We start from the raw sequence: 14,602 nt of genomic DNA, 5'->3' as shown, positions 1-14,602 counted from the left end.
GTTCCCATGCACTCATTTACACCTACCACCACAGTCACCCAAGAAACTACATTTGATCTTAGCCAAAAGGCCAAGAAGCAAAAAAAATGTCACCCCAGTTTCACCTCATCAGAAAAACCTCACCGTATCCCATCCTTCCTACATCTTAACAAGTTTCTTTTGTCTCATTCCCAGCTGTGATGGGAGAGGATGTTCAAACTAAAATGTTAACTGTGTCTCTTTGTGCAGGTGTCCCCAACTTGCCAATTATTTGCAGCATTTTCTGATCTTTGGGGGTGGCACGATAGTGAGGTGTTTAGCATAATACTGTTACAGTACTAGTGACCTGGGTTCAATTCTGCCACAGTCTGTATGGAGTTTGTACAATTCTTCCCATGACTGTGTGGGTTTCCTCCCACATTCTAAAGGCCTATGGGTTAGTAGGTTAATTGGTCACATGGTGTAAGTGGGCAGTGTGGCCTCATTGGATCAGGAGGGCCTGTTAGCACTGTTTGTCTACAATATATAAAATGGATTTCCCCAAAATAGATACAGCAAAGGTTTCCTTCCCCAACTATTCTTGACAAAAGAAAATTACCTGAGAGGTGTACATGGTTACAATAACAGAGCAAGAAAACTGATCCTTGAGCAGTGCACACATTTATTATAGAATATGGTAATCTCTTTGGCAAATCGTGTTGCAATATCTACCAACAGTATATCATAGTGTGATAGAATATGAGAGTATATACACTGCCTGATTCCCAAAAAGGGGAATGAATACTCAAAAGGTGTTTTGGTAATAACAAGTGGTAGGTAGATTTGAACCTATTTAGGGAAGAGAGAAGAGTCTATAGATTCTTGACATAGATTTTCAGATCCTACGTGGAAGATCTTAGTGGAGTGTTGGAAAAGAGGAGACTTACACTCTATCAAGGATAGTAGGTGACCCAACAGCCACATGATGACAAGACAATGGTATCAGATTCAGGCATATTACTGGCATATGTCGAGAAATTTATTATTTTGTGGCAGCAGTACAATGCAATACATAATAATAAAAAACTATTAATGACAAGAAATATATAAAACATTAAATTAACTAAATAGTATAAGAGAAAAAAAAAGTGAGGTTGCGTACATTGTTCATTGTCCATTAAGAAATCTGATGGTGGAGGGGAAGAAGCTGTTCCTGAAACATTGAGTATGTGTTCTCAGGCTCCTGTAACTCCTCCTTGATGATGAAAGGGCATGTTCTGGGTGATGGGGGTCCTTAATAATTATTTACTGCCTTTTTTGAGACATTGCCTTTTAAAGGTGTCCTGGATGCCGATGAAGCAAGTGCCCATGATGGAGCTGGCTGAGTTTACAACTTTCTGCAGCTTTTTTCAATCCTGCAGTGGCCCCTCCATACCAGATGGTACTTCAGCCAGTTAGAATGCTCTCCCCAGTACACCTGTAGAAATCTGAGAGTCCTTGGTAGCATACCAAGAATCCTCAGACTCCTCGTCAAATATAGCTGCTGTTGTACCTTCTTTGTAATCGCAGCAATATGTTGGGCCCAGGATAGACCTTCAGAGATGCTGACACCCATGAACTTGACACTACTCACCCTTTACACTGCTAATCCCTCAATGAAGACTGGTGTGTTCTCCCTTGACTTCCCCTTCCTGAAGCTCACAATCAATTCCTTGGTCTTATTGACATTGAGTACAAGGTTGTTGTTGCGACACCACTCAAACAGCTGATCCATCTCGCTCCTACAGGCCTCCTTGTCACCCAATAATAGTTTTGTCACTGGTAAATTTATAGTTGGTGTTTGAGCCATTCTTAGATGCATAGTCATGGGTGTACAGAGTAGAGCAGAATGCTAAGCAAGCACTCTTGACAGGTGTCTGTGTTGATTATCAGCTAGGAGGTGTTATTTCCAATTTGCACTGACTGTGGTCTCCTGATGAGAAAGTCAAGTATCCAGTTGCAGAGGGAGCCTTTGGAGCTTGTTGATTAGAACAGAGGGTATGATCGTGTTGAATGCTAAGCTACAATCAATAAATAGCAGCTTGATATACAGTAAGTATTGCTATTGTCCTAGAGAAGAGCCAGTGAGATTGCACCCATTGTGGTGATAGACAAATTGCAGCAGGTCTGGGTGTTTGCTTAAGCAGGAATTGATTCAGGCAATGACCAATCTCTCAAAACACTTTATAGACCATAAGATTTAGGAGCAGAATTAGGCCATTTGGCCCATCAAATCTGCTGCACCATTCAGTCATGGCCGATCCTTGTCTCCCCTCCTCAGCTCCACTCCATGCCCTTCTCCCCGTAACCTTTGATGCTGTGGCCAGTCAAGAACCTATCAATCTCTGCCTTAAATACACCCAACAACCTGAACTCCACAGCAGCCTGTAGTAACAAATTCCACAAATTCACCACCCTCTGGCTACAGAAATGTCTTTGCATCTGTTTTAAATGGATGCCCCTCACCCTAACCCAGAAAGGATCCCTCACCCAGTCATACACTTGTGTTGAAAGGGAGGTAAAATACTGTTCAGTTTTGTTCTGCAGTTCTTCCAGGTGGTTTTCAATAAGACTTGAAACTTTCTAATCCTTCACTCTGAAGCCCAAGTAGCAGTGGAATCATTTCAAGATTTCCTTTTGCAATACGATTTTTTCAAGTCAAGTCAAGTCAAGTTTATTGTTATTTCGACCATGAACTGCTGGTACAGTACACGGTAAAAACGAAACAACATTCCTCCAGGACCCTGGTGCTACAACACAAAACTACACTAGACTATGTGAGACAGCACAAGGCTACACTAGACTACATAAAACAACATAAAAACTGCACTAACTACAGACTGCACAGGACTACATAAGGTGCACAAAACAGTGCAGGGCAGTACAATAATTAATAAACAAGACAATAGGCACAGTAGAGGACAAATTACAATATAATAATAAATGATGTAGATGTCAGTCTAGACTCGAGTATTGAGCAGTCCGATGGCTTGGGGGAAGAAACTGTTGCACAGTCTGGTCATGACAGCCCGAATGCTTCGGTACTTTTTGCCAGATGGCAGGAGGGAGAAAATAGAACATAGAATAGTACAGCACATTACAGGCCCTTTGGCCCACAATGTTGTGCCTCCCATATAACCCCCCACCTTAAATTCCTCCATATACCTGTCTAGTAGTCTCTTAAACTTCACTAGTGTATCTGCCTCCACCACTGACCCAGGCAGTGCATTCCACGCACCAACCACTCTTTGAGTAAAAAACCTTCCTCTAATATCCCCCTTGAACTTCCCTCCCCTTACCTTAAAGCCATGTCCTCTTGTACTGAGCAGTGGTGCCCTGGGGAAGAGGCGCTGGCTATCCACTCTATCTATTCCTCTTAATATCTTGTACACCTCTATCATGTCTCCTCTCATCCTCCTTCTCTCCAAAGAGTAAAGCCCTAGCTCCCTTAATCTCTGATCATAATCCATACTCTCTAAACCAGGCAGTATCCTGGTAAATCTCCTCTGTACCCTTTCCAATGCTTCCACATCCTTCCTAAAGTGAGGCAACCAGAACTGGACACAGTACTCCAAGTGCGGCCTAACCAGAGTTTTATAGAGCTGCATCATTACATCGCGACTCTTAAACTCTATCCCTCGACTTAAGAAAGCTAACACCCCATAAGCTTTCTTAACTACCCTATCTACCTGTGAGGCAACTTTCAGGGATCTGTGGACATGTACCCCCAGATCTCTCTGCTCCTCCAGATTACCAAGTATCCTGCCATTTACTTTGTACTCCGCCTTGGAGTTTGTCCTTCCAAAGTGTACCACCTCACACTTCTCCGGGTTGAACTCCATCTGCCACTTCTCAGCCCTCTTCTGCATCCTATCAATGTCTCTCTGCAATCTTTGACAATCTACAACACCACCAACTTTTGTGTCCTCTGCAAACTTGCCAACCCAAACTTCTACCTCCACATCCAGTTTGTTAATAAAAATCATGAAAAGTAGAGGTCTCAGAACAGATCCTTGTGGTCACTAGTCACAACCCTCCAATCTGAATGTACTCCCTCCACCACGACCCTCTGCCTCCTGCAGGCAAGCTAATTCTGAATTCATCTGGCCAAACTTCCCTGGATCCCATGCCTTCTGACTTTCTGAATAAGCCTAACATGTGGAAGAGTTTGTGAGAAGGGTGCATAGGGTTTCCTTTTAAATCCAAGAATTTTGTCACTTTGAAGTCAAAACATTTTCCTCAGGGCCTAGCAGAGACTTGTTCAACTGGTTAATATGATAAAAAAATGTCTGCTAAGTAGGCTAGTTTCTGTAGCCATTCTTCATCTTCAAAGCACCCATCAAAATTTGGCCTAATATTTTCTTGCAAGTACGCTCACAATTCACCTTTCAGCTCAAACACCCTATTGAGAACTCTTCATCTGCTAAGCCACCAGATTTCTGTATGTAGCAGGGGATTGGTGTGCTCTTTGTGCAGGTTTTCTCAACTTTGTTTTAAACATTCTCGAGTAAACTGTTCTTTGTCTAATAACGTTAACCATTTTTGTAGCATCATCCAGAACTTTTTAAAAAATTTCATCACCAAGAGTTTGTGACATCAGTACCTCTCTGTGAAGAAAGCAGTGCGTTGTGACACCGTCAGGATTTTCTCTTTTTAAACAAGACAAATGAAACCTCTCATGGAGTCAACCATTGATGGGACACCATCAGTACAGATGACAACACAGTCCCTCCAAGATAGTCCTCTTGTTTCCAGATTTGAAGACTGAACATTAAATATCTTGGCCTTGCTTTTTTTGGGCAGCTGTTTGCAACAGAAAAGGTTTTCTTGAATTTCACCATTATTTACAAATCATACAAATGCTACAACTCGACATTTATTGGTGAAATTTGTTGACTCATCGACCCGGACAAAGAAGCTGTTGTTTTTCAGTTTATCACACAAAACCTCTTCAGCATCATGTGACATGTCATCAATATGTTGCCTTATCATACTGTTTGACAGTAGCCGCCTTCTCGCACGAACAAAATCCATGCAAGAGCCCATCCTTGAGCTACTATATGCGGATGACTGCACTCTTCTCACGTACACAGAGGATGCACTACAGGCTACGGTCACAGTTTGCCAAGGCTATTATGGCTTTTGGGTTAACAGAAAGTCTGAAGATAACAATGATGTTCCATCAGAAGCCCCCTCGTGGTGTTTACAATGCACCTCAGGTCACCCTCTCACCGCTGTTGAGTCGTTCACCTACTTGGGCAGCATCATCTCCAGTGATGCTTCAGTAGTAAGAATCGTTGACAATCAAATTGTCAGAGCCAGCAGTGCCTTTGGGCAGCTCCAGAAGCGTGTAGAAGAACCACCAGCTGCGCCTATCCACAAAAACGCCACAACACTGCTGTACAGCTCTGAAGGCTGAGTTTTGTACCACAAGCAAATCCACTTGAGTGCTTCCATCAGCGCTGCCCCCACCCCATCATGGGTATCAGCTGGTGGGACCATGTCTGCAACAACGAGATCCTGGAGAAGGCTCAAATTGCAAGCACTGAAGCCACTTACTGCTCAGGCTGTTCCGGCTGGCCAAGCCACATGTCTCACATGGACAACTGCAGGTTACCGAAAGCAGTTCTCTAGGGAGAACTCTCTCAGGACAAGGGAGATTGTGGTGCACTGTGCAAAAGGTTCGAACACCAACTTAAGCAGCAGGTCTCAGGCAAATATCAAGGTCAATAAGTGGCAGGATCTGGCTTGTGACAGAGACCGCTGGAGGACACAGGTCCACGGCGCAGCCAGGAATTTTGAGGAATCCAAAAGAGCAACTGGTGAAGAGGCAACTGACTGGGAAGAGGAGGCGCAGGAAGGATCCTACTACCCAAATGCCCACCGCTGCGAGTGCCAGAATCAAGCATTGCGTGAAGTTCAAAAACTATGTTTTTTTTTTAAAATCACGATCTCTCGCAGAACCCCCAGCGACCTCCAGCAGAGCCCTAGGCTTCTAGGATCCCCAGTTGAGAAACCCTTGTCTAGGCCTTCCAACATTTGAAAGGTTTCATTGAGTTCCCCCACTTATCCTTCTAAATTCCAGCAAGTTCAGGCCCAGAGCCATCAACATTCCTCATATGATAATCCTTTCATTCTCAGAAATCATCCTTGTGAACCTCCTCTGAACCCTCTCCAATGCCAGCAGACCTTTTCTTAGAGGAGGAGTCCAAAACTGTTCACAGTACTGAAGGCGAGGCCTCACCAGTGCTTTATAAAGCCTCAGCAACACATCCCTGCTCTTATATTCTAAACCTCTTGAAATGAGTGCTAACATTGCATTTGTCCTTCTCACCACTGACTCAATCTGCAAGTTAACCTTTAGGGTGTTCTGCACAAGGGCTCCCAAGTCCCTTTACGTGTCAGATTTTCGGATTTTCTTCCCATTTAGAAAATAGTCTGTACATTTATTTATTCTATCAAAGTACATGATTATGCATTTTCTAACACTGTATTTCATTTGCCACTTTCTTGCTCATTCTCCTAATCTAAGTCCTTCTGCAGCCTACCTGCTTCCTCACTACTTTCTGCCCCTCCACCGATCTTCATGTCATCCGCAAACTTGGCAACAAAGCCATCTATTCCGTCATATAACCATTGATATGCAGCATTAAAAGAAGCAGTCCCAACACTGACCCCTGTGGAACACCAGTAGTCACTGGCATCCAACAAGAAAAGGATCCTTTTATTCCTATTTGCTGCCTCCTACTAATTACCCAATGCTCTAACCATGCCAACAACTTTCCTGTAGTACCATGGGCTCTTAACTTGGTAAGCAGCTTCATGTGTGGCACCTTATCAATGGTCTTTTGAAAATCCAAATATACAACATCCACTGCATTCCCCTATATTTATCCTACTTGTAATCTCCTCAAAGAATTCCAACAGGTTAGTCAGGCAAGAGTTTCCTTTAAGGAAGCCATGCTGACTTTGTCCTATCTTGTCCCGGATGAAGTCAACGACAATTGTGGCATATTTGTTCAGATTCAAAGGTGACTACCTGAATATTGTCCACTCCACCAACTCAAAGCTGCCCTGTAACCACTCCTTCACCTCCCTTGTCCATACCTTCTTGGTCCTTACCACTGGTGCTGTGCCCTTTAGTCTCTGCCTCTACGCTAGGCATAGAAGTACAGCCAGGTGATTGGACTTTCCAAAGTGCAGGCATGGGATGACAATTAAGTATTCTTCATGGTTGTATAACAGTGGTCAAATGAGCTGGCTTCTCTGGTTCCACTGCTGATACATTAGTGGTAGCTGTTCAGAGACTTCTTCAAGCTGGCCTGATTGAAATCCCCCACAATGATAGGGAAAACAACGTTTAATTCTCCGTAACTTCCGCCACCTCCAATGGGATCCCACTACCAAGCATATCTTTCCCTCCCCCCCTTTCTGCTTTCCGCAGGGATCGCTCCCTACGCAACTCCCTTGTCCACTCGTCCCCCCCATCCCTTCCCACCAATCTCCCTCCTGGCACTTATCCTTGTAAGCAGAACAAGTGCTATACCTGCCCTTACACTTCCTTCCTCACCACCATTCAGGGCCCCAGACAGTCCTTCCAGGTGAGGCGACACTTCACCTGTGAGTTGGCTGGTGTGGTATACTGCGTCCGCTGCTCCCGGTGTGGCCTTTTATATATTGGTGAGACCCGACGCAGACTGGGAGACCGTTTCGCTGAACACCTACGTTCGGTCTGCCAGAGAAAGCAGGATCTCCCAGTGACCACACATTTTAATTCCATGTTCCATTCCCATTCTGATATGTCTATCCATGGCCTCCTCTACTGTCAAGATTAAGCCACACTCAGGTTGGAGGAACAACATCTAATATACTGGCTGGGTAGCCTCCAACCTGATGGAATGAACATTGACTTCTCTAACTTCCGTTAATGCCCCTCCTCCCCTTCTTACCCCATCCCTGACATATTTAGTTGTTGTTTTTTTCTCTCTCTCTGCCCATCACTCTGCCTGTTCTCCATCTCCCTCTGGTGCTCCCCTCCCCCTTTCTTTCTCCCGAGGCCTCCTGTCCCATGATCCTTTCCCTTCTCCAGCTCTGTATCACTTTCGACAATCACCTTTCCAGCTGTTAGCTTCATCCCACCCCCTCCGGTCTTCTCCTATCATTTTGTATTTCCCCCTCCCCCCACTACTTTCAAATCTCTTAGTATCTTTCCCTTCAGTTAGTCCTGACGAAGGGTCTCGGCCCGAAACATCGACATTGCTTCTCCTTATAGATGCTGCCTGGCCTGCTGTGTTCCACAGCATTTTGTGTGTGTTCAATGATAGGGAAGACTGTTTCGTGCCTGCCGGTATGGTGCTCAGCAATTCCAGTTTTTGCCTAATGTTGGTCAGAGGTGGAGTGTACACCGCTACCACGACGATGGCGATACACTTCCTCGACAGATAAAATGGACAACACTTGACAATCAGAATTGTATGCTAGATGTTCCAGGTCAGGTGAACAAGATTGAGACACAACCACCACTGAGACAGAATCACCATGATGAGTTAATCATAATGAACACTCCAAATTCTTCATCTTTAAAGTACTGAGCTGTCCTGCCTTTTCGGTAGATGGTGAAACAAATAAATACAGAGGTTCACACTAAATAACAATGCAATCTCAGGGACCAGAAGAAATTTCAACATCATCCATGAGTAGTTAAGGCCAGAGAATATTTTCAAATAACTGCACCAGGAAGCCTCTACACTATGCAATTCATCACATCTGCTCTTGACCTGATCAGAAAACATTCTACTGATAGCCTTCCCTCTTTCTTCAAGGAGAAAGTAGAGCACCAATGGAGGCAACAGGAACTGGTTAGGTGTGTCTAGATGTTTTTTTTCAGTACAGATGATCATAGAAAGTCAAAGCCATCAGTCAGCCATTAACCTTGAGGGTATCCAGATTCCCCTATTCCGCTCCTTTAAACACATAGACTGAAGTTTATATTTCTTCTTTACAGACGTCATTATCTATTCTTTCCACAATTCCTTTCAGATGCCCAAGATCTGTCACATGCCCAGTCAGCAGAGGATGCGCAAGATGGTAATAGAAGTGACAACACACAACTGAAAGCACAGGTATGACCATCAGCTCAGACACAAGAATACAGAAGAGATCTCCATGTGTTGAGACGACACCAAAGACAAATGGACTACAGGCAGGATGGGACAGCATCGAATGGAAGGGATAATGGGGATAGGAGGATGTGAGAGGGAGGGCTTGCTGCAGGGAGCAGCAGAGCACTACAGTGACGACTTTAGTGAGTTAAGCTCCAGCAGTAAGTATATACAGTATACAGTATCCAAATCCCTCAATTGTCAGGAAGATTGTTCAGTGGAGAAGTTGTCACCAACCATACAGAGGTGGAAGCTCATCCAATCAAATTTGAAATCATCACTTGTGCTGTCTGTCTACGAATCCGGTATTTGCAATGACCGCCAGAAGTAATTCTGTGACAACCCTGAAAGCAGCTCATGATTTGTGTCGGTTTTGCCGATAGGGTGGTGGGGCGCAGTTCTTGATGCTCAATAACGTGAGAGGGTAGATGTGGTGATGGAACTCCTTAATAAAATTTTTAATGTTTAATCAGTACTTGACTGTCATATAATCTTCCTGATTTGCACATTTCTGGTGGATGTCAGGTCTGTTGATAATTATTCTTTTAACAATTTGCTCTCTTGTCATTTTGAGTTAGAATTGTAAGCACAGGCATGAGCAGCATCTCAAAGATTAAAGTGGTCTCAGAACAAGCATGGAAACTATTCAGTCCCATTTTACTTAACTTGCCATCTACTCTTTTTTCACTGCTGAGTTCTCATTCACATTCATACCTTTCAAGGGAAGTGCAAAATAAAAAAAATGGGAAAGATTGTTTAAGGCCAAATTTCAGATGCAGAAGCTAGTGCATTGTCTTTTTTTAAATTAATTTTTTAATGTTTCTACACAACAGAAAAAAAGCCCACCAACAAAATGGAGATTTATACAGTGCAAAACAAACGTGTCAAATATACAATTCATAACAATGCAGAAAAAGCACCCAAAATGAAATCATATATAGTATCCTCTCCATCCTCCCACTACAAAACTCCAAGCCAAGCATTACAATGTAAAGAAAAGTTAATCAGAGCTTTCGTCACCACAGAGCTGTAAATATTTTTTAAAAAGTATAATGCCTACTACCTAAAAGTATAATGGATTTCACATTAAAAAACTTAAAACTTAACCAGAAAAAAAGCTGAAAGTAAGGGATTGTAAACCTTTAATCTAAAGAGGAATTGTGAAAATATTCAAGAAAAGGTCCCCATACCTTATGAAACTTTATGTCCGAATTCAGAAGTGAATAATGAATCTTTTCAAGGTCTAAGCAGGACATAATGTCTCTAAGCCATTGAGCATGAGTAGGTGGGGCAACATCTCCACACCTGAGAACTAACCGTCCAGCCAAAAGAAATGCAAAAGATAATGTTTGACGTTTAGTCGGACACAAATGCATGTCAACTTCACCCAAGGTGCCAAAAAGAGCAATCAAAGGGTTAGGTTCTAAGTTGCAATTAAGAATATGGGATAAAGTTAAATTTCTCCAAACTAGGACAGGCCCAATACTTATGAATACAAGAAGCCTCGCCCCCTTAACATTTATCACAAAAGGGACTAATGTCAGGATAGAACCGCGATAAGTTAGTTTTAGACATATGAGCCCAATGTACAAACTTGAACTGCAAAAGGCAGTGGCGAGCACATAAAGAGGTTGAGTTAACTGATTTAAGAATTGAATCCCAAACCTCACTGGACAGAGAAATATTTAAATCATACTCCTAGTCAGTTCTGATTTTATCAAAGGGGGCACACCTCAAGGTTGCTAACTTATCAAGAATAGAAGATATTAGACAAATTTAGTTCCTAAATTTGTCTGAAAACAAATCTAGTGTCTAAAGTACTCAAACTTCTTTCCTTGTAGTCAGTATACTGGACTTGATTTTAGTACTAATTTGCTACCATTGCAAGCTTTTATGTTCTTACTTTTATCTGCATTTCTAAACTGTTTTTAAATACATCTCTAATGTTACAAATTTAATACTAGATTTATAAGCGATGAGATAAAGATAGACTACAAATAATTATACATTTATGGCAAATGGTATTTGTTACATCTGCTTACCTCCCATGTTTGTCATTTTTTTGAAGAGAGGCAGAGATGGCCTATCTGCAAAATTATCATTCTGGTGAACAAGGCATTCCTTGACTGCATCATACCCATTGACGATAACAGCTGATATACCGCCAAGGTCAAGACTGAAAATCTGTTAAACAAAAAAGTAACATTTTAAAATTAAGGTATCAGTTAAGCATTCAGTCACAAAATAATGCTGAAAAGAACCACTTGCCATTTTAAATATACAGGTAGATTATCTTGGAATTGATATTACCTTTTACTTACATTCAATGCAGCTAACTGAAATTAGAATTTCTCCACAAGTTGATCACTTACTTCTTAATTTCACTCAACAATAGAAGGGTTTAATATTCTATACTTTAAACCAAAGACATTGTGTTGATCCATTTAAAAATTAAAATGGTGCAACAAATATCTTTGTACTTTTTGCTTACTTTTATTGTAATTTGACACAGGATATAGTTATTAAGGCAAGGGATCTGACAGTTGGGGAATGAATGCCTTGTTCTGAGCACTGTAATCTTCAAGTTATGCTTCATAGTTTTTACAGGAAAGGCAAGTATTTGGAGTGGAGGCCCAATCCAGCCCTGTTAGATGCAACTCTGATTCCAATGACAAAGAAACTAAATATGTAAATATGAATCAAAAAAGACTTGACAATTTACATTTGAGATTATGTGTGAATCCAAGGGAAAAGTATCAAGAACTCTGTACATAATTTCATAAAATGCCACGGGGTCCAGAATTATATTAAACATAATCTCCTTCAAAGAAAGGCTAGGAATTTTATCTCTCCTGTTGATAAACTAACAGATTGTGAAACAGGATGGAATAATACTAGAGGGGAATCAAAAGTTCATCTGGAATAATTAATACAGATTTATGGTATTGTTCTTATCAAACTGGAGAATTGATAAAGTGTAGAAAGTATGATTAATATAAATATTCAGGATTATTTGGCAAGTTGCAGCTACTTGGTATTAATTGGACAGTATTAGGAATAAGGTCCTTTATAACCCACTGCCCAACCTGCCATTTATCCAACTCCCCCCATAAAAGTTGACAATACCGCCCTTGAAAATGTAGACCACTTCCCTACCTTGGCAGCATCCTCTCCTTAAAAGCAGACATCGACTCAGAGATCATCCGCCACCTGAGTAGTACCAGTGGAGCCTATGTAAGATTAGGGAAGAGAGTCTTTGAAGACCATGTCCTACAGATCTAAAACTTTAGGTCTATAGAGCTGTCACCCTTCCTACATTACAGTACAGAGCGGAATCATGGACCACCTACAGTAAGCACTGAAGTCCCTGGAAAATAACTACCAAAGATCCTTATGAAAGACTTTGAGGATCAGCTGGAAGGACAGATACACTAACACCAACATGAACAGCATTTCCACCATGACAAATCAACACCAATTCTAATGGATAGGTCATGTAATCTGGATGACTAAATCACATCTCTCCAAAAAAACTGTTTACTTCAAGTTGAAGGAGGGTCAGCAAGCCCCTGGCAGGCAAAGGAAACTCTTCAAAGATAAAATCAAAATCAGCCTGAAGAAATTCAAGATTACGTCGAAAAATTGGGAAGACTTTGCACACAATAGAAGGACCTAGAGGAAATCTGTTCAAGAGGAATCTCCATGCAGTAGCCAAAAAAGCTATTGCAGTTACTTGGAAATCGGATACATATTTAAGTATAGATCATTGGAAGAAAGAAATTTATGGCTGTATTCCACTTGAAAAAATTACATAATTTAAGAGATAAATATGAAACATTTTTGAAAATTTGGCGCCCTTATTTACAAAAGATAAGACTAAATATATAGGTGCTCCGAAGATGAAATAATTGGTTACTTGGGGAAAGAAATAAATATATATACTAAAGTTATTACGAACTCCATGGAGCATGTGGGGATCTTCCAATATCCAGGCATTCCTTTTGTTTTCTTTCTTTCTTTCTTTTTTTCTATAGGGATGTTAGGGGGGAGGGGGGATGGGTAACACATATTTTCTTTTTCACACACTTTTATTCTGTAACTATTTGAAAAAACAATAAAAAAAGTTTTAAAAAAAAAGAAACACAAGCACATTTAATACAGAGAAAGCAAAGGTCTTTCCCTACACAGATGCTGTCTGACCATTGAGATTCCCAAGCATTTGTGTTGTGTGAAATCACAACTGAAGATTTTCTTCTTTAAAATATTTAAACAGAAAAATACATGGTGAATAAATGTCAGTGAATTCCTCAAAAAAAAAGAGGAATCTCCATCACATGGAAACAACTTCTGCTGTGCTGCAGAGAACAAGGGCAGCTACAAAAGGAAGGACTGAACAACCAAAAGACCCAACCCCTGACCACATCCACCATGTACTCCTGCCCACACTGTACCAGAGTGTGTACAGCCAACTGATAACCCCTTAGAAGTGCATCATACTCAACTTCAGTGATTGCACTACTACCACTAATTACATGGTTAAATAACTGATGACATTTAGAAAGCAGCATGTTTCTACATCAAGGATAAATATTTGGATTTATCCTTGATGTTTCAAGTCCTCACAAATATATTAAGCTGTACAAATTAATAGTTCATTGTGAATCCCCTGGAAGGTGAACTTGTTTGCACCTAGGATTCACTTTCTATTTTTAGCAACCTTTTGGAGAGGACATGACACACTGGAGATTAATAAAAAAAAAAAATCAGGTAATGTATTTAATTGGTGACCAAGTTGATGTCACATTTTTTTACATTATCTCCCACTTGCCTGCCAGTGCAAATTCGGAAACCCACTACAAAACCGGCTTTGTAAAATCATTGGCCAATATAGTCATTATTTAGTACAAATTCAGTAAACACAAATCTTGTTTGACGGTCTTGATTGTGAGATTTGATGCAGACTGATGGGGTTCAAAGGTAGTTATGCAAAGCACTGTAATGATTGATATGGTAATCAAGTTTAAAGGGCCTTTGACAATACTCCACATAATAAACTTACTAGCAAAATGAAATCTCATAGAATTAAACAGTGATATTGTGGATAGAAAATTGACTAAACAATAGGAGGAGTAGTAATGAATGATTACTTTTCAGACTGGAAGCTCAATACACAGTGCATCGTAGTATTCACCAAGGTCTTACTAAGACATTTTTTTTGATATTTATTAAATATATGGTGGGGACATGTACAAGTTTAGTTTAGAAAGAGTTTTGGCATCTATGACCCTTCTCACCCTAATCCAGTAAGATCATCATCTGAACATAAAATGGATGGACACACCTACATGCATTGGACTCATAATGTAAAGGATGAAGGCAACTTTAAATTTCTACACACAATCCTGCTTTAAAATTTCTAAACTTAAAAGTTCATCAAAATGACA

General features: G+C 41.1%; 1 protein-coding gene across 1 annotated transcript in view; it reads right to left on the bottom strand.

The window, feature by feature from the left end:
- cyp2r1 (cytochrome P450, family 2, subfamily R, polypeptide 1) overlaps positions 1-11,279 on the bottom strand; it is a 35,444-nt gene extending 24,165 nt beyond the window's left edge. Inside the window, exon 1 of the mRNA XM_073049499.1 lies at positions 11,201-11,279. Coding sequence (XP_072905600.1) covers positions 11,201-11,216 — 16 coding nt within the window. The 5' untranslated portion in view covers positions 11,217-11,279. The remainder of the gene's footprint in view (positions 1-11,200) is intronic.
- Positions 11,280-14,602: the final 3,323 nt, after the last annotated feature.

This window comes from Hemitrygon akajei, chromosome 6 (assembly GCF_048418815.1).
Source record: "Hemitrygon akajei chromosome 6, sHemAka1.3, whole genome shotgun sequence".
In the NCBI taxonomy this organism is placed as follows: domain Eukaryota; kingdom Metazoa; phylum Chordata; class Chondrichthyes; order Myliobatiformes; family Dasyatidae; genus Hemitrygon; species Hemitrygon akajei.
The sequence above is the reverse complement of the archived record's forward strand: the minus strand, read 5'-3'. Positions and strand labels throughout refer to the sequence as shown.